The 24692-nt window shown below is 39.7% G+C and overlaps 2 protein-coding genes and 2 long non-coding RNA genes across 11 annotated transcripts in view; 1 reads left to right on the top strand and 3 right to left on the bottom strand.

Moving 5' to 3' along the window:
- kifc3 (kinesin family member C3) overlaps positions 1-9591 on the bottom strand; it is a 62449-nt gene extending 52858 nt beyond the window's left edge. Inside the window, exon 1 of the mRNA XM_030077004.1 lies at positions 9367-9591. The gene's annotated coding sequence lies outside the window, so the exon portion shown is untranslated. The remainder of the gene's footprint in view (positions 1-9366) is intronic.
- A 3003-nt stretch (positions 9592-12594) lies between these two features.
- Positions 12595-24692, bottom strand: part of cngb1a (cyclic nucleotide gated channel subunit beta 1a) — a 51070-nt gene continuing 38972 nt past the window's right edge. For all 8 annotated transcript variants that reach the window (XM_030076896.1, XM_030076901.1, XM_030076918.1 and 5 more), the window contains 11 exons: positions 23157-23243; positions 22993-23057; positions 21926-22048; positions 21495-21636; positions 21224-21383; positions 19893-19990; positions 19175-19258; positions 18699-18817; positions 16200-16346; positions 15339-15522; positions 12595-13473 (listed from right to left, as the gene is read on the bottom strand). In XM_030076896.1, coding sequence (XP_029932756.1) covers positions 13276-13473; positions 15339-15522; positions 16200-16346; positions 18699-18817; positions 19175-19258; positions 19893-19990; positions 21224-21383; positions 21495-21636; positions 21926-22048; positions 22993-23057; positions 23157-23243 — 1407 coding nt within the window. In that variant the 3' untranslated portion in view covers positions 12595-13275. The remainder of the gene's footprint in view (positions 13474-15338; positions 15523-16199; positions 16347-18698; positions 18818-19174; positions 19259-19892; positions 19991-21223; positions 21384-21494; positions 21637-21925; positions 22049-22992; positions 23058-23156; positions 23244-24692) is intronic.
- LOC115377126 (uncharacterized) lies at positions 16876-18415 on the bottom strand. Its single transcript, XR_003929891.1, has 2 exons — positions 17702-18415; positions 16876-17540 (listed from the first exon to the last, which is right to left on the bottom strand). It is a non-coding gene; the product is annotated as an uncharacterized LOC115377126 (long non-coding RNA).
- LOC115377137 (uncharacterized) lies at positions 20543-20758 on the top strand. Its single transcript, XR_003929902.1, has 2 exons — positions 20543-20656; positions 20721-20758. It is a non-coding gene; the product is annotated as an uncharacterized LOC115377137 (long non-coding RNA).

Below are 24692 nucleotides of genomic sequence, written 5' to 3'. Positions count from 1 at the left end.
GCAATCGGTGACAGAATGGCAAAAAGCACAAAATGTAATGGTTGGGTGGCTGAAGTTTTGATTTAACAATATGCAATGGGAGTATTTTCCTCCAGTAACCTTCTCAGACGGAATAATTCAATTTGGGAAAAATACAGCAAATCTATTGTCTGTTGTAAGTGATTTAGATGTGTATTAAATCTCACCTAGTGCAACTTTAAATACAAAGCAAGCCTGTTTTCCACAAATTCACATGGTGACCCGCCAATGCCTTCAAATAATAAAGATAAAAAAACATAAAACAAAACAATAAACTCTGGAGAAGGTAAACAAGGGCTGTGCCAAGTAAACGCCTGAGGGAGATTTAGAAAGGCAGATGAAAAGATTTGCTATCAGATCTGTCTCGGCTGATATGTTTCTAGGGTAATGGAGTTTAATCTGAGTCACTTAATGGCACAATAAAAGCATTACAGTCCAACTTCCAGCCCTGCCTATTTCCCGAAGTCCAAATGGGACACCAATTAAATCAACATGCAATCTGTATGTGTGTGTGTGTGTGTGTGTGTGTGGCGGTAGTAGTGGTGACGGTGGGTGGGGGCTCAGGTGTGTTATTAGTTATTACCACCTGGGCTTAAGCAGCTTAGAAGAGAGATGTTTCCCTCTTCACCTTCAATAATAGGAACCAAGTCTACATTCGCTTAATGATAAACTCACAAAAAAAAAAAATGGGGACAGAGAAAGGATTGGGGTGGGGGGTGGGGGGGGGGAGTGTGTCAGGGTTTATAGGCAGACTAAAAGCCTCAATCCTATCATGCAATCCATCTCCTATTCCCTAAATGTACTGTACACACCCTTCTCATCTCTCTCATCTGGGCTATTTCAGGAATAAATTACAGAGTGACCCAGCATGGGTGGAAACACACACACACACACACACACACACACACACACACACAAACACACACTAGGCCAAAGAGCTCTGATGTCTTAAACATGACTGCCAACATGGCTCTGACATCAGTGACTTGAGGAGGAAAAGGAGACAGAAATGAAATAAGAATGAGGAGAAAAGGCTGCTGACAGAGCAGATGTTAGCATGGAAAACAGAGAGGAGAACAACGACAACAAGGCGAAGGCCACAATCCCAACACACAGAGAGGTTTGTTCGTCTCCTCCCCCTCTTCCTGTGTTACTCTTTTGAGCCAAGCATGCTCTCCACCAAAACTGGACTACAGTCACTGCACTTCACCACTCATTCACATGCTGACTATCTTTAAATGGATAGTCCACCCAATTTAAGTGGATTAAAAAGGTTATTTGTCAGACTGTTAGCTGGGAGAAAGTCCAGCTCAATGGCAGGAGGCTAACAGTTAGCATTTAGAGCATCCTGCCAGTACTCAGTAACAATGAGAGGAAGATACAAACACTACTGTCCTACATTAAAGCTGGGGACGCTAACGGAAGGATTTCTGACTTTCGGTGCCCAATGTGGGCATCCAAGGTCAATGTACATAAAAAAAAAAAAAAAAAATTAAAACACTAAATCTAAACCTAGAAGTAATCTAAGTGAAACAAAACTGGTGTGGAAATCATGCTTGAACATGAAGTTAGCTCTAGGAAAACTGCAATGACCTTGCATACCATGTGTCCTCAGCTCCAGACAGACATGTGGAAAAGTGTGGCGAAGCAGCAGGAGACTTTAAAACATCCGGAACACACATGTGCTGACTGCTGACTGATCACAAGTCCAGAGGAAACTAACACATCAAGGCACAAACCCAAAGGCCTTTGCCTCAAGCTGGAGACCAACAACAACACAGTGCTGAAATAAAGACCACGTCCAGACCAGGTCCAAAGGGTGTTGGGGCGAAATCAAGACCAAGACTGAAGTAAATTAGCCCTTTTAAGTCAAAAATGTTTTTCCAAATGTAAAAGTCATAATTAGGGAGTTTGCTGAGGGAAAAATCCCTCAGTTCCTCTTCCGCTGTTTGATCTCTTCAGTATGTAAGGTCCACTACAGTCTGTTACAGTCTGGATTACTTGTTTTATTACTTTCCTTCAACCTGTCTGAAGTTTGTGAACAGTGAGGCATGTCTCTGATTGCAGTCATGCTGCTAAGTCAGAACATAACATGTCTTGTGACTACATTTCATCCTGGTCTACTGAGGCTGCTGTGGCTGGAGAAATTGGTGTCTCTCCCTCTTCTTGGATGGATTTCTCATGTATGTGTTGAAAGTCAGTTCAAATGGGCAGCTCTGGAAAGAAGGCCTTGCTTGCTGATGATGTGTGATTGACACCAACATGTGTCAATGATGTTTACCGTTGATGTTTTAGATTGCTCAAACACTGGCTGTCAAACTCCGCTGTGGCTGCTGGCGATACCTAAAATTGTCATGAAAGCAGCCTGGAGACCAAGACTGGACTCAAGACATAGCAACAGAAACTTTTTCAAATTTTACAGACACACTCACACACACAAACACACACACACACACACACACGTAAGGCTTGTGACCTTGGGTTGCAGAAACAGCTGCATCAGGTATGTAAACAGAGATTGTCCAGCAACTAAATAAGGCATCAGGAGAACAGAGCGTTCACACACTGTATCTGGTCCAGCCCAAAATCCTTGATTTTAAAAGACAGATGGTACAATTGTCTGAATCTGAACTCTCTTTATTATCAGAACATCGCAGCAGGGAGCTGACAGATCCAAATTTGATGAAATCTCATGCAGCCAGGAAGAACGTGCTTTTGTCTTGGATTAGTGTAAATCTCCCATCTAAAAAGACCTGCCATAAAATTATTATGGAATGCGTACCATTGGAGTATTTAACCTGCATACTGAGCTCTACTGCTGGAAACGTTCACAAACTCTGGTCCGTGTATCTAACTTGTAGATCTTGGGTAGATCTGCAGTTCTCGTCCAAGACTTTCTGTCGACCACCTAAATTAAAAATGTTCACTCCTGGCCTTAAAAGTACATTTTGATTTGAAAATTTTAATCTTGTATTTGTTTTTATTTTTATAGACTAATGTGCTATCTGTATGGTTATGCATTTAAAATATACATACATATATATTCTATATCTTATTCTCTCTCCCTAGAGGCTCATGACTTGCTCTGGGCATACCAAATCAAATATATTCATCCAATGTAGGCAGACTGCAATTTTTTCATGACAAACTTATACATTAAAATCTAGTTTTACATTAATGCCTATTTTTAGGATTTTTCAATTTTTTTTTTAATGTTCTGTTTTAATGTTTTTTAGGCAAAGGACTGTGCTGGAAAAACAGTAGCTCACAATAAAAGAGCTGTACTGGTAGTTTTGTTTTTGTTTCTGTTTTTTGTTTGTTTTATGCAAGCCTGAGGTTCACTCAAAATCAACCTATGTTGTGAAAGTAATCACATGACAAAATGCATTTATTTACAAATTACAGTTTAAGTTCTATGTAAAGCACTATACATTATTACAAACTAATCAGCATCTCAAATGGGACTCAGGGTTAACTGTCCATCAAAATATGTACTGTATGGTTCACTTTTGAATGACATTGTTCCTTAAGTTTTTTAAAGAGGAAATATAAATATTGCCATTGCTGTCAATTTTACTGAAAATGCCATGGGGTCTGAGTACTTTTGCAAGGCAATGAAGACATTATTTCTATTTATAATTTCAGTAATGGTACACTTCTCTCTCCTCCCACCTCTAGCCGTCATGCAGATAGTGCAGTGCTACACAGAGCTAGCGTCAGCATCATGGAGATTTGGTTTAACAGCACCAGCTGCTGGTTTCATGTGGAACAGATTCCACTTTCCAGCCTGAGAATCTGGTTTCAATCATAGACCTGTTACATAACTGCTGCACATGTGGAGTCACAACATGCCTCTCCCAGCGGTGGAGGGAAGGCGGTTCACACACTTGGTCCACTCCCTAAAACCGGTCAGGCTGTCCAAGCCTCTCACTCACACACATATGCACACACACACAAACACACACACGCACACAAACACTGCAGTCTGCTTCCCACACATCAAACATGGCTACACATTAATACATTAGTAATGGGTGATATGGCCTGAATCTTATATCACAGCATTTTTAAAACTGCAGATGACAGATGGTGTAGATCACACTATAGATGTAAGATATAGTTTTTTTTTTGTTTTGTTTTGTTTTGTTTTTTGGGGTAATTGGGGTTTCAAGTTAAAACAACTGCACAAGTGATCTTGATTGTTTGGCCCATATACTACAATTTACCCACATTGTAACAAACCATTTTGTAAATCATGTGATTGCTTGCTTTGGGAGAAGATTGGCAAAAACATCAAGTTTATACATTTTGCAGAAATGAGGCTAAACACTGGTGTGATCCTTTAACACCTGTCATTCTGCCAAATTCAGATGTAAATGAACTTGAAATGAAAGAATGAAAATGAACGGGCGGGTAAGGTTGGGAACCAGCCGACTTGGCAGGTGAACTAGATTAACCACGCTTTACATACTGTGGGCTATAAACATGACTGTTTTATCTCATTGAGGAAGCTGTAGCCACATTCCTCCTTGAGGTACTGTATTATGTGGAAAATAGTTTATTTAATACTACAGATTATAAATATCTCCAGCAGCGACACAGGTTACATACATGCACACGCTGCCCGTCTGTTGCTCGTGGTGCTGCTCTTAATGCAACACTTTTCTCATTTGTTCCTCTTGAAAATTGGGTGTCTTTTTTTGGCCGTTTAAATTTTTGTTAGACCTATAATTACATAACTGAAAAGTTGTAGTCATAAGCTGCCAGTGATGTCATTTGAACAAGATCAAAGAGTCTAACAGCCCCGCTGGTGAGCTATCTAAGAGACCACAGTGGTTGTATGGGCGGTTTGAGCAAATGTGTGAGTTAGTGACACTGCCATGTTTGGAGGCCTGTGATGTTAGTAATGGAGCTAAATACTAAGCTTGCACCAGTGGGAGGATGTTTGCTTGTTTGCATGTTTGCTTTACTTTACAGTGAACATATGACAGAGGCTGTGTCATAACTCTGCAACACAAATCTTGCTCTTAAAACTTTGCTTTTTCTGCTTGGGATTGTTGCCTACACACACACACACACACACTTCTAGGCTGCTGTAGCTCTTCAACAAGTTGCATGTATAGAAAAGCTGGCAATATTTGCATGAAACACAATGTGAATATTATACTCTAAATGTTGTCTGTGCTCTAATACATTTGAATATTGTTTGTGGTAAATATGTTCTCTAAACTAACTATAGTCTCAGCAGGTGAAAACAAACGTCCTGCTCCAAACTGCATAGGATGCTCTGCAGTTCCTCCATGGTCTCCATCTTTCCTCACAGAATACACACCCACTCCTCCCAGGTCCTGCTCTCTTTTGAATCCAACTGGGAACACACCATTAGGGTTTCATTAGAATTTATTTTTGGTCTAAATTCTCACAACACTTCATAATTAGGTTCGTCAACCGGAACAGAGCCTCTTCCTTTTTGGCTGGAAAAGCTCTGAAGAAAACTCGGAGGAAATAGTTGGAATTTTTAGCCTGATAATGGTCAGACTTGAAGTTGCTGAGCATCAGCACAAAATACAGGCCACACTCAGGTTCAAGCCCAAGAAATGCAACAGTGCTAGCAACAGCAAACAGTGACGTTAATCATTAATTGTGCCTAAATTCCTTTAGTAGAATGAAGTTGGGCTTCACTACTCAGGACAAACAGCACAGAGGCACAGAGTGTTTTACTGCAGCGTGACTCCTGCTTCTGGTATGCTCTGCCACTGATGACGTGTGAGGAACACAGCCACTAAAGTGTGTGTGTGTGTGTGTGTCCCTTTACCAGGACAGCACCATCTACAGCAGTAACAACTGGGAGGAGAAGCCTCCCAGATGCGCACAGATCCCTTCACAGTTCTTTGGGAGAGTGAAGGAGTAGCAGAGTACTGAAAGCTAAACCCATTTAAACTCCATATTTGCATTTGTAGAAACAGACTTTACGTCCTTTGTAGGCTGATGTAAATCTTGAGAGTTCAATTTGGTGTAGACATATCAAAAATATGTAGATTAACAGAATGTTTTCCTGACACTTTGTTGATACTGATGGCTGTTTGAACTTAACATGAGAACTACAGTCGATACACTTGTGTTTACTAAGACATGCCGTCCTCCAGAGGTAACTTGGTTATTCCGCTGCATTACAGTAACCGGTGCACGACTCCATATGTGGGAAAAAAAAACGTTTATTTATAGAATATCCGTTTGCTTGTCCAGTTAGTTTCTCCAGACACACCCTGTTGGACAGCCGCCTCACTTCAACCACTTGCACCAGATTATTAGTGTACTTGCTTGAGGAAAGCACATCCAGACAATCATTTACTTCTTTCTTACTTATTCTTTCACCGAAATCTTGTCATCTAACCACTTTTCAACCGTTAAAGCTATCGACACCATTCCAACCTTTAAATGTTCCACATATTCGGGGATGATGTACTTGAATTTTTCTAAGCAATCTAATTTATAGCAGCAGTGCCTAAAAGCAAATTAAGTTTAAAGGTGATTTTAAAATTTTAAGCCTGAGTGGGGGAAGGTCTACAAATTGCTATGTCTCTAACTGATATACTGACTTAGCGTCTTTTTTCAGAGGCAAGAAAGTGGAAACTTCTTGTGACATAAAACACTGCTAAGGATGGGGTCCAACAAGCACAGGCCTGGCTGTTGGAGTTTCTATTACAAAAAATTACTATTACAGTTTTAGCCCCTGGGACATTAGCAGAGCTGGGCGATTAAACAAACATTATTTTAAATTATGCTTTTGGCCTCTGACGATTATGAAAATAAAATGATTGAGATAAAACCGTCTTTGGCTACTATTACTTTTTCATCTACTATGCCAACTGCTTGAAATACTTCAAGTACTGTACTTTCAACTACTTCAGACACTTCAAGTGCTCTGGTAATGATCTAGTACACCCTTGCAATGACCTACAAAGAACCTAGCAGCAACTAAGACAATGCTAACAACAACTTACAAACACTCTAGGACCACCTACTAAACGCTAGGATAGCAACCACCTACACACCCCAGCAAAGTCACAGTGCAACCAAGTATAACCTGTCAGCCACTTAGAAACACTCCAGCAATCACCTGTCAACACCCTAGCAACCACTTTTTTCCCACTTTTGTACCATGATGACAGCTTTTTCTATTACTTCTGATAATATTTTACTTAATTTACTTACTTTAAAATGTAACTTCTACTTTTACTGTAACCACTGCAATTAAGTGATACAAGCTGTACCACAACTAAAACCCTATTTCTACTTTTATGTCTGATAAATTCAACTTTGAGAAGTAAACACACATTTTCTGATAAAAATGTAGCCTTCTCTATCACCATGTAAAACAGGAATGCTGCGCACTGCACAAACTGACATACAGGCATTAACAGGAAACCAGGTTGCATGTGTTTAAGTTCAGTTTTCTTGACTTTTTGAGTTTCAAATGCCATATTTTGTCTATTCTGTCAAGAAGCTATTTTGGAGGTAAAAGGTAGTTTTGCATAGTTTTACCCAGTAAATGTGTACATTTTGAAAGGCATTGTATTTTATCTCTGCATCTGTCAGTGGGCCATTATGATAAGAACAGACATAATAAAATGTTCATCCACTACAGGAGACTTGATCTTCACTGCAATTAGGTGGGGAAACATATATGTACATATATAAGCAATCGACCAAAAGATTTGGAAAATATTGTCTTATCGGATATTGATGAAAAATCCAGTATTGTGCATCCTTGTCATAAATCGTTGTAGACTTTCACCTAACTGAGATCGCCACCTCATTGCATCTAAGTTTTGTTGTTTTACACTGATTTGTATTTTGGCCTTCACTGTATTGTTTAAGTCTTCAAAACCCAGGAGCCCATAAGAAGAGCTTTAATTTTCAAAGGTTTTATTCACCCTCTGAACATAATTCACTTTTTTATTTTGGGCATTTTTTCCCTCTCTCTTTCTTTACATATACAAAGTGTTTTGTCACTTTAATGGTCATTTTCTTGCAACAATTTCACAATATTGAGCAATTTTCTGATCTTTTCTTTTTTTTTTTTTTTACAGAAATTTTGTGGTCATTTCATGCTTATTTCCATGCTTGTTTTATTTTTGGGTAATGTGGTACTGTTACCGTATAAATATTTTCTTTCTAATTTAACTGGATTTCAATATCCAATGAGTGGCCTCTTTATCAGGTCCACCTATACAGTCTAGTACAGTTCAGTGCAACAGCTCTGCCATAAGATCTACCTTTTATGAAAGTTTATAATGTTCAGTTTTTGTTGACATTGCGGAGAATATGTCAGTTTAATTCTTTGTTAATTATTGAGGTTGTAGTCTGCAGAGGTCTTGCACTGGACTACATTATACTGAAAGGTGTTTCTAATTTTTTGTCCTCCCTACTTATATACATGAGGGAGACAGAATATTGGAAACATCTCTCAATAAAATGCAGTCCAGTCCAACAGCAGCACTAACTATGAGCTCAGTCCCAAACATAGAAGTGAATGAACACGAAAAGAAAGAAAACCTGAGCGTTAAAGGCAACAGAAAAGGAAACTTTATGGCACAACAGTTGGATTAGACTGCATCAGACTGTGCAGGTGAACCTAATCAAGTGGCCACTGAGTGTATAATGTTTTTGAAAGCAATCAAGTGAATTTGCTGAGGTTTCAAAGGGTTTATGTGCTGCTGTGGTTTTTCCATGGCCTCTTGTCTTTTGCTGCTCTTCGTTCAGTATGCTAATGAATTTAAAGTACTCTGTTCTGAGAGCAACTGAACAAATAAAATGTATTAGCATCATCATCATTACAGCAGCTCGCTCTCTCTCTCTCTCTCTCTGTGTGTGTGTGTGTGTGTGTGTGTGTGTGTGTGTGTGTGTGTGTGTGTGTGTCAGAGCGCACGCCAGGTGAAGCCGACGCTCTTTTCACACTTCTGAAATGAAAACGCTGAGGAAAGAGCTTTGTGTGAGGACTGGTGGAAACTGCTGGAGCGGTGGATGAAAAGCACCGAGGTCAATCAGATCTGCAATGTTGTGACTTTCAGCGCATAAGCAGCGTGGAGGGAGGGGGGGGGGACAAAACACGACGTGGAACACTAAACTGATGCCAAAAAACTGTGAAGAGTGACACACACACACACACACACACACACACACACACACACACACACACACGGCTGAGCCTGTGCCGCGGCGCAGCACAGCAGCGAGTCGCCACAACTGGTTCTGTTCCGCTGACATTAAACAAACCAGCGGTACAAACCAGTGTCAAGAAAAAAAAAAAAAAAAAAAAAAAACAATTCAAACGTCTCACGGTACCTTCGGTCCAAAGCGCGACTTTTCCTCCTCCTCCTCTTGCCGCTGCCTCCCCGCAGTATTCCTCCAAAGTTAAGGCTGCGTGCGCGTCAAGTTGTGAAACTGTTAAAATCCCACCGAAAAGCCAGAGCCTACAAGTTGCTCATTTCCAGAGCCGTGCGTGTTTGTTGCCAGCTGTCCGCCAAGTCAAGACTACTGTCGGCTGCTGCTGCCTTCGCGTGCTGCCGGAAATGTCGGAATTTCGACTTGAAGCGCACGTGAACGAGCCAACGAAGTGGTAGGCTACATTTATGCAGCACCCTCCCCCACCCCCAGCCTATGACAACATCGAATGTGATGACCAAAATTAATTCATAAATGCTCACTGGTTATGAATATGAATATCTTAGAAAACCTTTGCTCAACTTTGCCCCCAGTTTATTGCCTCCTATGTTTTACATTATACACAAATATGTTCCCTCGTCCGCCTCCTGTGTAAACACTGCTGCATGGTTCTATATGTTCCACATATACAGGAACCCTTGGTTATTAAAACATCAAATGAATGCCAGATGCACATTTTCTTCTGCTTTTCCTGCTGTGTAGCAACTGATTATGTCATAGTTTGTAGATAATGCCAAACATAAAGGTTTCCTCAAAGCTGGAAAAAAAGAAAAAAGCACATATATCCTCTATGATGTAATGACATGTTTTGATGAATATTGTTGTATTTAGGGGGAAAAAAATGCACGATTTAAATTAAGCGTTAGTTAATTTAATAAGGTACTTTCAAACCATATAGAAGGATATTTTGTTACATTTTGACAATTTATTACATTAATCCCTTGAATTCCAGGAGCCCTCGGGCAGGTATTTATTGTATTTTTTTATTTATTCAATTTAACCCTCTGAACAAAATTTCCTTTATTTATTAATTTTTATTTTATATTTGGGTTTTTTGTCATGCTGTGCAGTTTTTACCATACTTTAAAAATATTCCAGTTATTTATTTTAAAGAAAAGTAAAGTATTTGTGTTTTTACTTACTTTTGTATTTTGTGCTATTTTTCAGTAAATTATTCATGTATTTTTTCTAATAATTTTGTTGTTGTTCTATTTTTTATTTATTTATTTATTTATTTATTTATTTATTTTATTTTATTTTTTTTTTTTTTTGCTTATTTGCTAATCACCTTTCATGCCATGTTTTTGAAAGAAATCAAGAAAATTTGTTCACATTTCAAAGGGTTAAATGGTGAGAGCGTCTGTTTAATTAGTTGCTCCATATTGCAAAGGAACAAAGTTGCTCAGTTATGCTTTATCTTTAACAAGAGCCACCACAAAATGCTTTAATTCCAGGGCTCCTTCTGTCTTTTATTTCTGAGCACATGAAAGCACTGAGTTTGTGAGCATGATAGTTGAGTTTCCGGGAGGACTTTGAAGGCAGCATTAGCTGACTTCTGAAACAGTTGGAAGTTTTATAAGACTGAGATCTTATAAGGCAGAGGTCTGGGACAAACATAAAACACTTGAGCACAGGAAAACTCTTTAATTCAGTAACACACTGCAGGGGTGCAGCTCAGCAGCTATTGGTTGCCACCGTTTGTCTTGCTTACATAAAAAAAAAAAAAAAAAAAAAAAAGGTTCAGGACAGCAGCATCCCAAAAATAGCACTGTTGTTACCACATCATTTCCTCTGGAACTTACCAAGGCAAGAAGGCATCCCTCTCTCCCTCTTTCTCTCTCTCTCTCACACTCAAACACACACACACACACACACACACACACACACACACACACACACACACACACACACACACACACACACGGGCACCAGCTCACATCTCCATTATGTCCAAGTGATTTTATTTAAAAACTGATGTCTGTTATAGTTGACAATGACTTGATCATGTTAAGTAGAAATACACAGCTCAGTTATTATATTACATACCACTCCGTGCTAGTGCAGGTACTTTGAATTCAGTTAAGTTCAAGATACGACATTGGTGCAGCTTCATAAACTCTAACAAACTCCTCAGTGAAGGGTTTGTTTCCAGCGGAACCATTAACAGTAAGCAGTGAGCGGCCAGCGCTGAGGCTTCCTGTACCCAGTCTGTTCTATATACTAAGATGTCACTGTCATCAGCGTTTAGCACTGCATTGTTTCTTTATTCCCGCCTTTTTTTTTTTTTTTTATCCTTTTCCCTTTCGGCTGAGACGGACACAATGAGCACTTCCCCTGCTTCCTGAAGCTTTTCCTTTTCTGCTCTGACTGTGCAGACACACACACATGCACACGCCCAAGTGACCTGGAAACTCGTATGGTGAAATCACTAAATGTCATTATAGCCTTGGTTGTGTCAGGATGTGTCAGAATATTGACCACTGTCAGGCCCTACAGCACAGTGGAAATGGAAAAAGTGTGTCACAGACAACTATATAGCACAGTCAAAGAACTAAAATCCATTTTCTCAATATGTTCCAACAGGTGCTACAGAGTATTAACCCAATTCCTGCTTACAATTTATCAAGACAAATGCATTTTTCTCTCACGTTAAATCAGTTGACAGTTATGGCTCAGACTCCAAAGTAGGGATAATAGGTTTGAAAGGGATTATTCACCCATTTTGAAAAATTTAACACAATTTCACTTCCCCCCCAGCTGTTCTAGTAGTGGTGCTCTCTTCCTCTCATTGTTACTGAGTGCTGGATACTGGCTGGATGCTCCAAATGCTAACTGTTAGCCTTTGAGCTGCCATTGAGCTGGACTTCCCCCCAGCTAACATTCTTAAAATTAGCATTTGGAGCATCCAGCCAGTATCCAGCAGTAACAACAAGAGGAAGACAGCACCACTACTGTTCTACAGAACAGCTAATAAAATAAGTAAAATTAGACTACACTTTTCAAAATGTGTGAAATATCCCTTTAAGTTCAGCAAAGGCAATGCAGCTGAAAAATTGGAGCAAGGGATCCTGGGAAATTGAGTTTCACAAGCACGTCTTTCCATGGCTATGCATGTTATTGTGTGTGTGTGTGTGTGTGTGTGTGTGTGTGTGCGCACGAGCTATATCTTCCACTCATGTCACTGTGTGTTTGCTTTCAAGATATGAGGGGCACATGACGGATGTCCGTCTTAAAGGAAAAATCCACCCTAAAACATGTAAACAGGTATTTGCTTTTCTGGGTCCTTTTTGTTGTTTGGTGCATATTTCTTGTTCCTGTGGCCAAACAGACAACACGACATTACATCCAGACGTTTTCAGCAGCAACAATGGAGTTTTATTTCTTTTGTTCACATCTAAAAACATCAGCGGCAAAAGGTTTTGGTGTCAGTCCTCGCAATCGAAGAGCAAGGGCTTCTTTCTAGAGCTGCTGTTTTGCACTGGAGTTCAGCAGTCAAGCAGGAAGAAATCCATCGTACAAGAGACACAGACACCATCCTCTCCACTGACAGCCTCAGTACACTAGAATGCTATGCAGTCACAAGACATGTTACATTTTGAGTAATGGGTGACTCTCGCGCTCTCTCAATTTTTCTCTTAGGGGGCTATTATTATTCTCTCTCCAGCTACACGTAGGCTGAAATACACAGCTGAATGCAACAAGTTCATGCCCCTTATTTGGGGGTTGTTGAAAGGCATTCTGAGAAAAGTAGGAAATCACTAAAGTAGAAATAGATGAGACAAGTTAACAGAAAGCGCGGGCATAAAAAAAAAAGGAAATGACAACACTTCAGCATAAAATAACTCCAGGAATGTATTGAACATCACTGATGAGATGTTAAAGTGTTAGATGATCCCGAGGTGGATAATTCCTGTAAGACTGGTGGCATTACTTCACAACCCACCCAGTTTCAATTTGCATTTCTTCCCTTTTTCCTCATTGATCATATTTCTTCTCTGTCTTCTCCGCCTCCACTTTCTCTGTCTCTGTCTATTGCGTCTTCGGTTTCTTGTCTTCCCCAGGTGCGACCTCTACGGTGAGCACCTCCTCTCCTGAGTGGCCCGGCTTCATTCGGATGACCACAGAGCTGTCGGCAGTCTCGGACACGGCGTCGTCGTCATCCCGGACCGTGGTGCGAGGGACTGGGGAGCGGTGGTGCACCGGAGAGGGAGGCGGGATCGTGGAGAACTGGTAAGAGAAGCCACACAGGGATGAGTGTTTTGAGATGAAGAAAACGCCAAGTGCCTAGATGCCATGTGTCTCTAGTCCAAAAAACTGAGTTGGAGCTTGAAAGGAATCCACCTAGTTAACCTGAGCAAACTGTTTACCCCAGTTTTCAATCCCCAGCAAATGGTGTTGCTGGGGATTGAAAAGCTACTTTCACATGCAAAAGTGGAGCAATCCAATTAAAACATGACTTCCCATTCCATTGGACTGACTCTTTGACTGCACCTGTTATCCTTCCTTATAGTCTTAAACAACAGTAAGAAGAACTCTTAGCTTTCTAGCACAACATGCCAAGGATTATTTGACCTACTGCTAATTAGGTTAGGAAGACATGAGGGCTGGCAAATCGCTTCCATCTAATATAGCATTGCTGCCTATGTGGATGTCCTCTAACATTTCCAGAATTCCCCTGGTTGGGATCAATAAAGTATATCTATCTATCTATCTATCTATCTATCTATCTATCTATCTATCTATCTATCTATCTATCTATCAACTTTGCTGCTACACTGTCAGAAATTTTCTGTCCCGCAAGGTACAATCTACACTAATGTTCCCCTAAAGGCCTAATTATTGGACCTGAAGGTAATTATGTGAACCTTTTTCACAGTCAAACAGGTACATATATGTTCCCAAGCAATAAAGGGTACATATATGTACCGTTTCCACTAAATGTTAAGGTACAATGTCAGGAGACAGTGTTTATTAGGCCAAATACAATGAATGAATACAAATAAACAAATTAGGTAAAATATTAATTTAAGGAAGATTTCACCTTGCAAACTATGGTTGAGTAGTGTAGTGTAAATATGTTTTGCTGATTTGTGGATATGAAAAATAGGTAACACAATGATCAGTCAGTATTGTAGGTAGAATGAATTAATTAATTAATACATAAATAAACAAATTAGGTAAAATATTAATTTAAGGAATTTCAACTTGCAATCTATGGTTGAGTAGTGTAGTGTAAATATGTTTTGCAGATTTGCGGATATGAAAAATAGGTAACACAATGATCAGTCAATATAGTATATGAGAGTGGGCTCTATAAGGTACAAACCACATGGGGACAAATAAGCCTCAAATGTCAAGGACACAAAAGCTGTACTGCCCAACTGCCCCCCTTTAAAGAGTCAACACTAGCAGAAAAGGTCTGCTGCACTGCCCTCTAGTGGTTTTAACTTTTCAGGCATGCTACACCTCTGGCCACACCCAGCCAGTGATGTGGCCGCAGGTATTTTGCCAGCTGCTTGAAATACCTACTGCCGCATCACAGAAATGGGGTTTATGATTAAGAACAACACATTAACAAAGTTGGCATTAGCTTTGAACAACATGAGCCATAAATTTAAAAAAGAAGAATGTTGCCCATAAGGTCCATGTTCTTTAGTCTATATGACAAAAAGGTCTTAATCTGACACTGCAGCATGGTCAATAAATAATAGCTGAACTGGTTCATGAAAATGGTGTATAAAGAAAAATACTTTAGATGAATATAGGGCCATGGGAACATAGATATATTCCCCTGAGCAGATACAACAGTTACAGTTACAGTAGTTAACTTGCTGACTTTATCTAAGCACAAAATCACTCAGATGCATCAGTAATGAAACGTTAACGTTGTCTATTCAATTCTGTTTAGACATTTTACACGATCAGCTAAATCAGAGATGTCTGAAAATACTCCAGCTCATCCAGTCATATGTCATCAGCACGAGCCGATACTGAGCCGGCGAATGGAACTTTAAAATAATGTAATTACAGTCAAGTTAGAGGAATGTGCATCCAGTAATTGAAGGTGAAGGCTTTGTGGAAATGTGAGTTACCTCATCTACAATCTGTGGTTTGTAGGTCTTCTTCAGCATGGCAAATGTTCCCTCAATGCCTGCCTGCTCAGTGACCCCCAGCGCTGCCTTGAACATTTTGGGGGTGTCCGGTCTGGGCGGGATGATCTGCACCGCCTCTTTTGCTTCTTTCTCATCTGGCTTCTTATCCTTTGTCAACATCACCCTAGAGAGAGAGACAGCGAGAGGGATAGAGAGGGAGGTTGGTGGTTCAAACTAAAACCCCCATACACAGTGCACATAGACTAATTATAGAAAATGTTATGGAAGCAATTAGCCTGAAACACGCACAAAGAAACACACTCTACAAACACACAAGACAGATCTACCAAAACATACGTCTACCTACTCTGCTGAAGCATTGTGTTGTGACTGAGCAGCTAAATTGAGGGCATGAGCAGGAGGATCATGACACTCTCCATATCTGGCCTGACTCTGTCTGTCGCCCTCATAGCAAAACCAGCGACTAATACGACCTCAATCAGCAGATTAGCTGCACCATAATCCCGACGGGGACAGAGACAGGGAGATCAGAGTAAGGAGGAATGGGAGTACAGGAGAGCTGGAGAAAAACAGGAGAGGAAGACTACATGGAAACATGGATGAAGTGTGTCCAATCAGCTGTCACTGCAGATCATGTGACAGATTGTGCTACATGAGCCTGTCAGAGCATAAAAATTGCTATGTAGGCTGTATGTACTGTATGTGTGCGTGTGGAGTGGCCCCTCTAAATCTTTGGGCTTCGGCCTCTTTCTGAGTCTTGTCCTCAGCTGAAAGCCACCCTGGCCTGCCTCAGTAACCCATGAGACAGGCAGTGGTGTGGGGACAGGGGCACTTGCTCACTTGGCCTTTTTGCGGAGGAGTTTCTGTGACTCCGGGTAGTGCACCAGGATCTCCGCAAGGTCCTTCTTATCCAGGATGAAGAGGTTGGCGAAACCATGCGCCTTCACGTTGGCTGTACGTCGGTTCCCTCCGCCTCCTGCCAGCAAACTGGCCAATCAGAGCAAGAAGAAGGGCTGTCAGACTCGCAGTAAAAATGATCAACCACACTGCAAAAACTCAAAATCTTACCGAGAATATTTGTCTTATTTCAAGTCAAAATATCTCATTACACTTAAAATAAGACATGATCACCTCAGAAGTAACTTGTTTTTAGACAACTGTCTCTTGTTTCAAGTGAAAATTTTCTTGTTTCATTGGCAAAATTTGTTTCTTGTTTCTAGCTAATTTTCACTTATTTCAAGTGAATTTTCACTTTTTCCACTGGCAAAGTGAAAACTGTCTAAAAACAATTTACTTCTGAGGTGATCATGTCTTATTTTAAGTTTAATGAGATATTTTGACTAGAAATAAGACATTTTTGACTTGAAATAAGACAAATAATCTTGGTAAGATTTTGCGTTTTTGCAGTGCAGAGTTATGACAGAACATTATGTCAATTGAGCTGTGTCCCAGAACGTTTCTGTGGTGACCCTGCAGCAGAGTTCTTATACTTGTGTATTTTTCATTTGTTTTTATATTTATTTCGCTTTTAATTTTTGCTTTCAATTTAGTTTAAGTTCAGGTAGTTTCCAGAGGGGTTTGCTTGTTTCAGTTTAGTTTTTATTGTTTAAAAATGTTATTTTTTTTTTTTATTAGTTTCAGTATTAGTTTTAGTTTTTTTATAATATTTGGGGTATTTGTTAGGGTCTAGATTTAAGAAGTTCAGAAAAGGTTTTCTAATCCAAATGCAACACTTTGTGAAGGCAGCTGACTGTCATGTCGACATCCCAGTCTCAGTAAACATCAGCAGCAAACCAAAACTCATGCTGGTTATGGTGATATTTGGCCAAATTGACCAAGACTTAAACTAAAGACATTCTCTGTGTATTTGTATTTGTATTTTAATTAAAATTAATTACGTAATTTTAATTTTTAATTAAAATTAAGTTACGTTATTTTTTTTTCATACCTAGTTCAAGTTTTTCGTTTCGTTTTAATTGATTATAATAACCTTTCCCTGTTGTTAGCCTAGCCCCACTAACGCCCTACCAGGGATGTAAAATGTAAAATGTAAAATGTAAAATGTAAAATGTAAAAAAAAAAATGCAAAGTGTCAAATTGTAACTGTCTGTACTTTAGTGACTTCCTTTAATATAATTACGTTACTCACTGAAGTAAAGACTTTTTCTGAATCATGACAGACTTTTGTCCACACTGGCTATGGTCTTCATTCTCAAAGTTTGGTTTAAAAAGCAGTTTCACAAGAAAAGCCGTGTCAACACTTTCAGAGCTGACACGGCTCATTCACATACGCACCAGATTTCTTCATCTTTGTCACTTTATAATTTAGTCTCTGCTGCCACCAATGCTAACAATGGCAGTCTTTGTGGAGCAAATACTAGACAATATTTCAGGATGCTTTTCCTTAAAAACAGAGCAAAAGTAAGACAATAGTACTTGGACAAAACAAGGGAAACAACAACAAACAACAAACAACAGGGAAAAATGTGTTTGCTCTGTTCAGGGCTCCTACGCCTTTTCTTAAATCAAATTCAAGCAGTTTTCAAGCATTTAAAGGTGCATTTCAAGCTTTTCCAGCACCTTATGGCTAATTACAGCTGCTCAAAATGATGTCACTTCATCCCGTTAAATCAGATGTTACTGCGCTATTGAACAACAAAAATCATGTTTAATGAGAGCATTCTACAGAAGGGAGAAAATTAAAACAAAGCCTCAAATTTCAAAATGTGTCACAGGCCCCGCTATTTACTATGAGCAATTAAGCACTTTTCAATCCCTGACAATTCCACATTAAAATTCAAGCATTTTCAAGGATTTCAAGCACCCATACGGACTTTGTCGGTTCCAACTGGAAGAAATCTGGCGTGTGTGAGCAAGGGTTAATGAATTTTTGTGTTAAAACTTTGCGAATGGAGATCATAGCTGTAACAGTCTTTCCTTCAATGAGTAACTTAACTAAATTAAGGGTGGTCACTACAGTACAGACAGTGAGGATTTGGTCAATGGCGTTTTACATTGCGAGCTACGGAAATTAACGTCCTGGAACAGAGCTAATGCTTCCAGCTGTTCCTTCACACTGGAAAGGCCAGTCAGTTTTGACGGGCTAATCCCCCCAAAGTCATGTTAAACCATTTAAAATCATTTAAAGTCATCTCAATAGTTAGTGCTAAAATTCACAACAGCTGTGCGATGCCATGTCTTGTGTCTACTGCTTCTACAATGAATTCTAAGAAACTTCCATGCCACAGTCTTGCCACATGCACTTTTCCAATTGGTTAATTGAATGTTCCTGCCTGATTGAGTTATAAGAGTTTGAGAATGAAAAGAAGGAGCCCTGACCTGATTTCTCCAAACACAGAGCCGGCCCTGATGGTCACAAACACAATCTGCAGATCAGGACCCCCCACCACCTGCACTTCCCCCTGCTTAATGATGTACATCTCTCTGCCGATCTCCCCCTGTGAAACAAATAGTGTTCACTAGTAGTAGTATAAATAGTATTCACATAAACACACACACACAACCACACACACACACACACACACACAAATACATGTACACAGGCTTGGGGCAAAATAGCCTTGAAATTAAAACTGAGTTGGCAAAATACTCCCAAAACTTGTTTGGCTGTCAAATATCCAAATACTTGGTCTGAAAGGGCCAGAATGGTCAAGGAGGAAAAAATAAACTCTGTAAGTACATCTTAATTTTTTTTTTTTTTACCATGATACATGCAGACATACAGCACATGCGTTTATATACAAGCACACACACGCACAAATACAACTTTTAGATTGAGGTGGTGCATTCTATACCTTTTTGCAGACAAAGTCTCCAGGTAGGTAGACCACAGATTTGAGCCTTGTCAGCATGTCAAACACCATCTGTCTGTCACAGCCCTGACAGGGAGAGAGACACAACAGACAAGTGTACATTTCAGTCTGCAAATTGGCAGGAGTAGTCCTCAAATAACAGGCCCAGGCAGACTTCCAGCTCAAAGAGCCAATACAAACACTTTGGCCTCTTTTAGTCCTTTTCTCCTTATAAACCACCCTGCCCACCAACAATAACTGTATGCTTAATGAAACTCCTGGCCTGGTTTAGACTTTGTTTACAGCCATCTACCAGCAATGGTAGCTTGAATGATTGGATTACAATGGATCTCCAAGTTGCTTTGATCGCCCTTCACACTTATGATCAGATGAGATAAAACAAACTATGAAAATGTGATTTTAAGTTTGAAGTCCAAGTTACTTCAGACTTCAGATCTTGCCAAGACAGAGGCATAGTTGGTGTAAAAGTGGACTGTGTATCATGTGTATTAGCGGAGGAAGACATATTCAACTGTTGTGCTTAAGTGGAAGCGAAATTACCCAGACACAAAGTTACTCAAGTAAAAGTGACTACTTTATATACCACAGGGACATTTCTACTTAAGTAAAAGTTATAGCCTAGAAGTATAGCCGAAACACAGACCAGTGTGTACTTAAGTGTGTGTAGCTGTGTACATGTTTATTTCTCTGTCTTACTGACCTGAAACAGGGCTACTTTACTGACAATGGCATAGTTGACATCAACAGCAATGTCCAGCCTCATCTTCGCGGGCAGCTGGACTAGCAATTCCTGTTCATCTGGAGAAAAGAGGATAAGGCTTAGAAAAGTTTTATCACATCTTTGAACTGGACTGAAATGAACTGCTGAAAACAGGAGACATGAGGCACAGTCATACAGTGGGAAGCCCTAATATTCATTGTAAGAGCAAAAAATCACATCCAAAGAGCACTACTGTTCACAGTACAGATCCTAATGAAAGAGACTGCAAGCTGAGCGGTGGTGTGTCTTACACCCTGTTAACACTTCGTTTTAACATGCATCTCAGGTTATATGATCACAAGTTGGTAGCATTAACTCACGGAGGGCGGTACATCTTGCAGACACATTATAATCTGATCACTCAATCCACCTTTGGAGGTGGACTGACTCAGGGACGCACTGAGTCACATGACATTTGTAGAGCAAATGCAAATCGATCCCAATGTAACAACAGGGGAGGACTACCTAGTTGTTTTGTGGAAGGAAGGCACATTTCACATTTTATTTTATTTTATTTTTGCAGTGAGGTGATGTATTGTCATCAGGTAATCAAAAAAAAAAGAAAATGAGAATTTAGACACAACTGCTGAGTGAATGGGCTAGAGATGAAGAACAGGATGGGTGGGGAATATTGGGAAGATATTGAATGCATGAAAAATAGAAGTCAGAAGGAAAAGGGGATATGAGGGCATTGGAGTAATGGAGTTTGTCACTAAACTTGGCACTTGACGGATCCTCCCATTATGGGGAGGATCTGAAAACTCTGAGTTTGCAATCAACTTTTTCCTCTGACTGGATTTGTTCTCGAAAAAATGTTCAATTTCACTATAGCATTTTCTGTAGTGTTTATTTTATAATGGTATGAATTTACACAAGTCGCACTAGCAGTGAAGATGACAAGCTGTAGCTAGCCTAGTTAACATCAGCAGCTAACATTAGCTATTGTCATTGACTCTCCTTAGTGATTCAGTTGCTGTCAGTGGACAGATCAAAGTTTTCAGCGTGGACATGGGAAGTTCCAGTTTGGAAGTTGGGCATTCAGCAGTCAATGGATAGCACCATTTGGTACAGTGTAATCACAATAAGAAAGGAAAGATGCAATTCTGATGGGTCACCTGAGATGGATGTTAAAACCAGGCCTTGACTGGTCATGTGGGCATGCTAGCCTGTGTTCGCCTCAATCAGAAGTTCATTCCCTCTATCAGGACACAAGTGTGGACTTCCCATGTTGGATCTGATATTTAGCCATGGTTTTTGTTCGCGTCACTTACCCAGCATGCCTTGGCTCTTCCATGTGTAGTCATACCAGGTCTTGATGCGGTTCTGGACTTCTCGGGGGATGTTATAGGAAGTCATATACTTGATGGTACTGTCCATACAGGCCCGATAGTAGTTTTCACCTGCTGTTGCAGCCCCGACCACGTCTCTCATCTGCAACAACAGATCACACCACACACAGGAGGAATGGAATCTGAATCTATCATCATCAACAATGGACAGAAGCCATGATTGTAATGAAGTATAATGATTTGGGCAACTGACCTGCCCGATCATGATAGAAAAGGCGAAGACACCAACAAAATAGTTGATGAGCTGGAAGCAGATCTCAAAGACGGTGGTGGGGTCTGGCAGCCCTCCGATGGTGATCAAGGTCTTCACAGCAAAGTAGTAGCAGCGGATGTAACTGCACACAAAACAACCAATGGATGTACTGAGTCTGCTGTTGTAAATCTATTTCATATAGATTTAAACAACATCCCAACATGTTGCTGTTATTTTTCACCTTCCAGTAACAATCTTTAGTGATAACATCCACTTTTGGCGATTTTTATGTTTTAACCTCCATATAAAGATGATAGTTCTTCTACAGGAATTATCCAAATCATGGTCTTTTGACACCTTTTTAAAAAAAAAGACATTGTGGTCAAGTTGAAGGTTTGGCAAATGATAAAAAAATGAAATATCCATCTTACGCAAAGCCTTTTCCGTTGTAGACCCACTTCGTGGAACCAAGTCCTTCATAGGCAGACCCCCAGTAGAACAGACAGGCATTGATGTGCAGAGAGTACAACAAGTAGAGAGAGGTTCGGATGACCCTGACAGACAGACCAACACAGTCTTAGAAAAAATTGTGAAACAAGCACGACATGGGTTAGGGTTAGGGTTAGGGTTAAGGTCCACTATGTGTTGTGGATACAGATGACTGGAAGATTACATTCGTCCAGCATGAACTGGACTGACTGTTTGCTCCTGGTTGCCATGTGAAAAGTTTAGCTAATAGTTAAGTTGAGACAAGTGAGACAACTTTGGTCATGGTTAGGACACGTGTTGGACATAGTTAAATAACAAGAGTATCCTGGTATTTACATATCATATCATTTAGTCCTCAAGCATTTTCCATTTTTGTCATAAATCATACATTTTTTCCAAAGACAGTTTCTCTCACTCTAAGCTTATAGGTAATTTTTTTCAATTCTTTTTTAAAATTTTTCTTCTGATTTCTAACCACTGTTATGTGAAAGGAAGGTCAATCTTTTGCCAATTACTTGACATTGCCTTCTTGCTTGTGATCAATAATATCTTAGTTAAATACCTATATTTGCCAATGACACAATCATTTATATTTCCAAGGTAACATAACTGTATATTCTTTAGGCATGTAACATAAACATTTGCTCAAAATGAATTGAATAAATTTTTGACATTTCCAAAAAATATGTATGTCATTTGCCGCTCTGTTGCCACACATCTTCCAACATCCACTGAACTGGTTCAATTTCAAATAAATTCCTGATTCTAGTCGTGTCTCTTTCATCTAATCCTTTCCTGCTGGGGAAACGATTTCTTTCACATTTTGTACGCAGAGCATGTACAGAGACCACAGTTGACACACATGAGCTTGTGTGAGGAACAGCACCAGCTGGAGTGTTCCTATGCTCAGTCTACTGTTCCTATGTAAGAAAATGGTATATACTGTATGTATGTTGTGTAATTTGGATGAAAGTTTCAGATACCCATTGGCTGTTTTCTTTTGTGTTACCTGTAGATGTAGGCTTTTTTCATCACAGCTTCCACACGATCGTTGAACTCGAAGAAAACCATGTACTGGGAGGGTGACAAGAGTTGTTTCAGTCAGTTTTCCTCACCACTCAGGACAAAGCGCTGTTGCAAGAATAGCTGCATGCAGCCAAACTACATTCTCACCTTCAATAGGCGGGGGAATCGCAGCAGGGAGTTCACTCCAGTGAAATAGTACAATACCTCCATGGGAAACAGACTGATGACATCCATCTGTGTACCAGATATCAGTCATTATCATGTAAAATGAAAAACATCTTATTCAAGTACTGTTTCTTTACATAAATTTGACTCAGGTGCAAGCAAAATAAGTGCTGTACAAATCTATTTCAATAATAGTAAAAAAAAAAAAAAGGAGTTCATTTAAAATGTCCACAGAGTAAAACACACCAAAATTCTTAAAACAAAATCAGATATTGGTGCGTGTGATCTTTCCCATGCAATGCAGAAAGGATGAGATGACAGAAACCCCAGTTGAGTTCAAAATAAAGTGCAATTGTGCTATCAACTTCATTTATTTTGCATATGGGGTAGACAGATATATTAATGGTGATTATACAGATTTCCTGAGAGAAATCTGTGTCAACTGTGTGATGAATGTGCATATTAACCCATTATTGTGCATATTTCCCAGCCCGACAGGAAGTCCAGGAGACATTCCCCATTTACAAGTGGGCCACGGTGTAAGCGGGATAATCCACTCTAAGGTGGTTTTGTAGATTAGTCCTACAGTGGGTGCTCAAATCAACTCATTGACATCCATGCGTAAAAAGACACCGACACGCCTGTAATCTGTTAAGGCTCTAGTGGGCACTTGGTGGTGGATGTCCTCATTTGATTTAATTATTTAACCAAGCAAAATATTCAGTCATGTGGTTATGTTATTGAATCACTGACAATGGGTTTGATCTATCACATTATTAAAGGATCATACCAGTCATTTTGCATGCTTAGTGTAATATCAGCAAAATGTATATACGTCACATTCCTGCTAATCTTTTCCCTGAGAAAGCAATCATATTTTAGAACTCCGATATCATTTCTCCTCCCTTTTCTACAGCCATTGGTTTCCATTCATTCCACTACAATATGAAAATGAACTTTCAGAGACTTCAAACATTCGTCACACCAGTATTCATCACTGTAATAAAGTCGCTCCTAAAAGCAGCAGCACTGTTGTGTTTTGATGACTTGAAATTGGATAGAGTGAAATGGTCTTACCACTAGAAAACAGTCCCGTGGGAAAGGTTTGCTTTACACAGCCAAATATCAGTTCTGTGGTTTATGAATGGTGATGACTTTGTTAGCCGCAGAAGCAGAACATTGTAAGGTGATGTTTCAACCAACAAGTCATATTTAAAAATCAGGGGATTTTGAAATGTTTAGGACCTCTGAATCATTTGCAAAATGGTTTGTTGCAATATAAAACCTTGGTAAATTGTAGTAAATGGCCTAAACATTCAAAATCACTGAAACGGTCCTTTAATAATTAATTAATTCATCCTGCACTATCTTGGACCTGAACTCATTGAAGAATGTGTTTGTTCACTTGTAATGGGCAGATTAGAGGTGGCTATGTGCACGAGGTCTGGTCAGGGAATATGCATTATAGTATACACATATGTATGCATGTGTGTGTGCGTGTGAGACAGACTGTATTAG

Source organism: Myripristis murdjan, chromosome 3, assembly GCF_902150065.1.
Source record: "Myripristis murdjan chromosome 3, fMyrMur1.1, whole genome shotgun sequence".
NCBI classification, from domain to species: Eukaryota; Metazoa; Chordata; class Actinopteri; order Holocentriformes; family Holocentridae; genus Myripristis; species Myripristis murdjan.
This window is presented reverse-complemented; position numbering and strand designations above follow the sequence as displayed.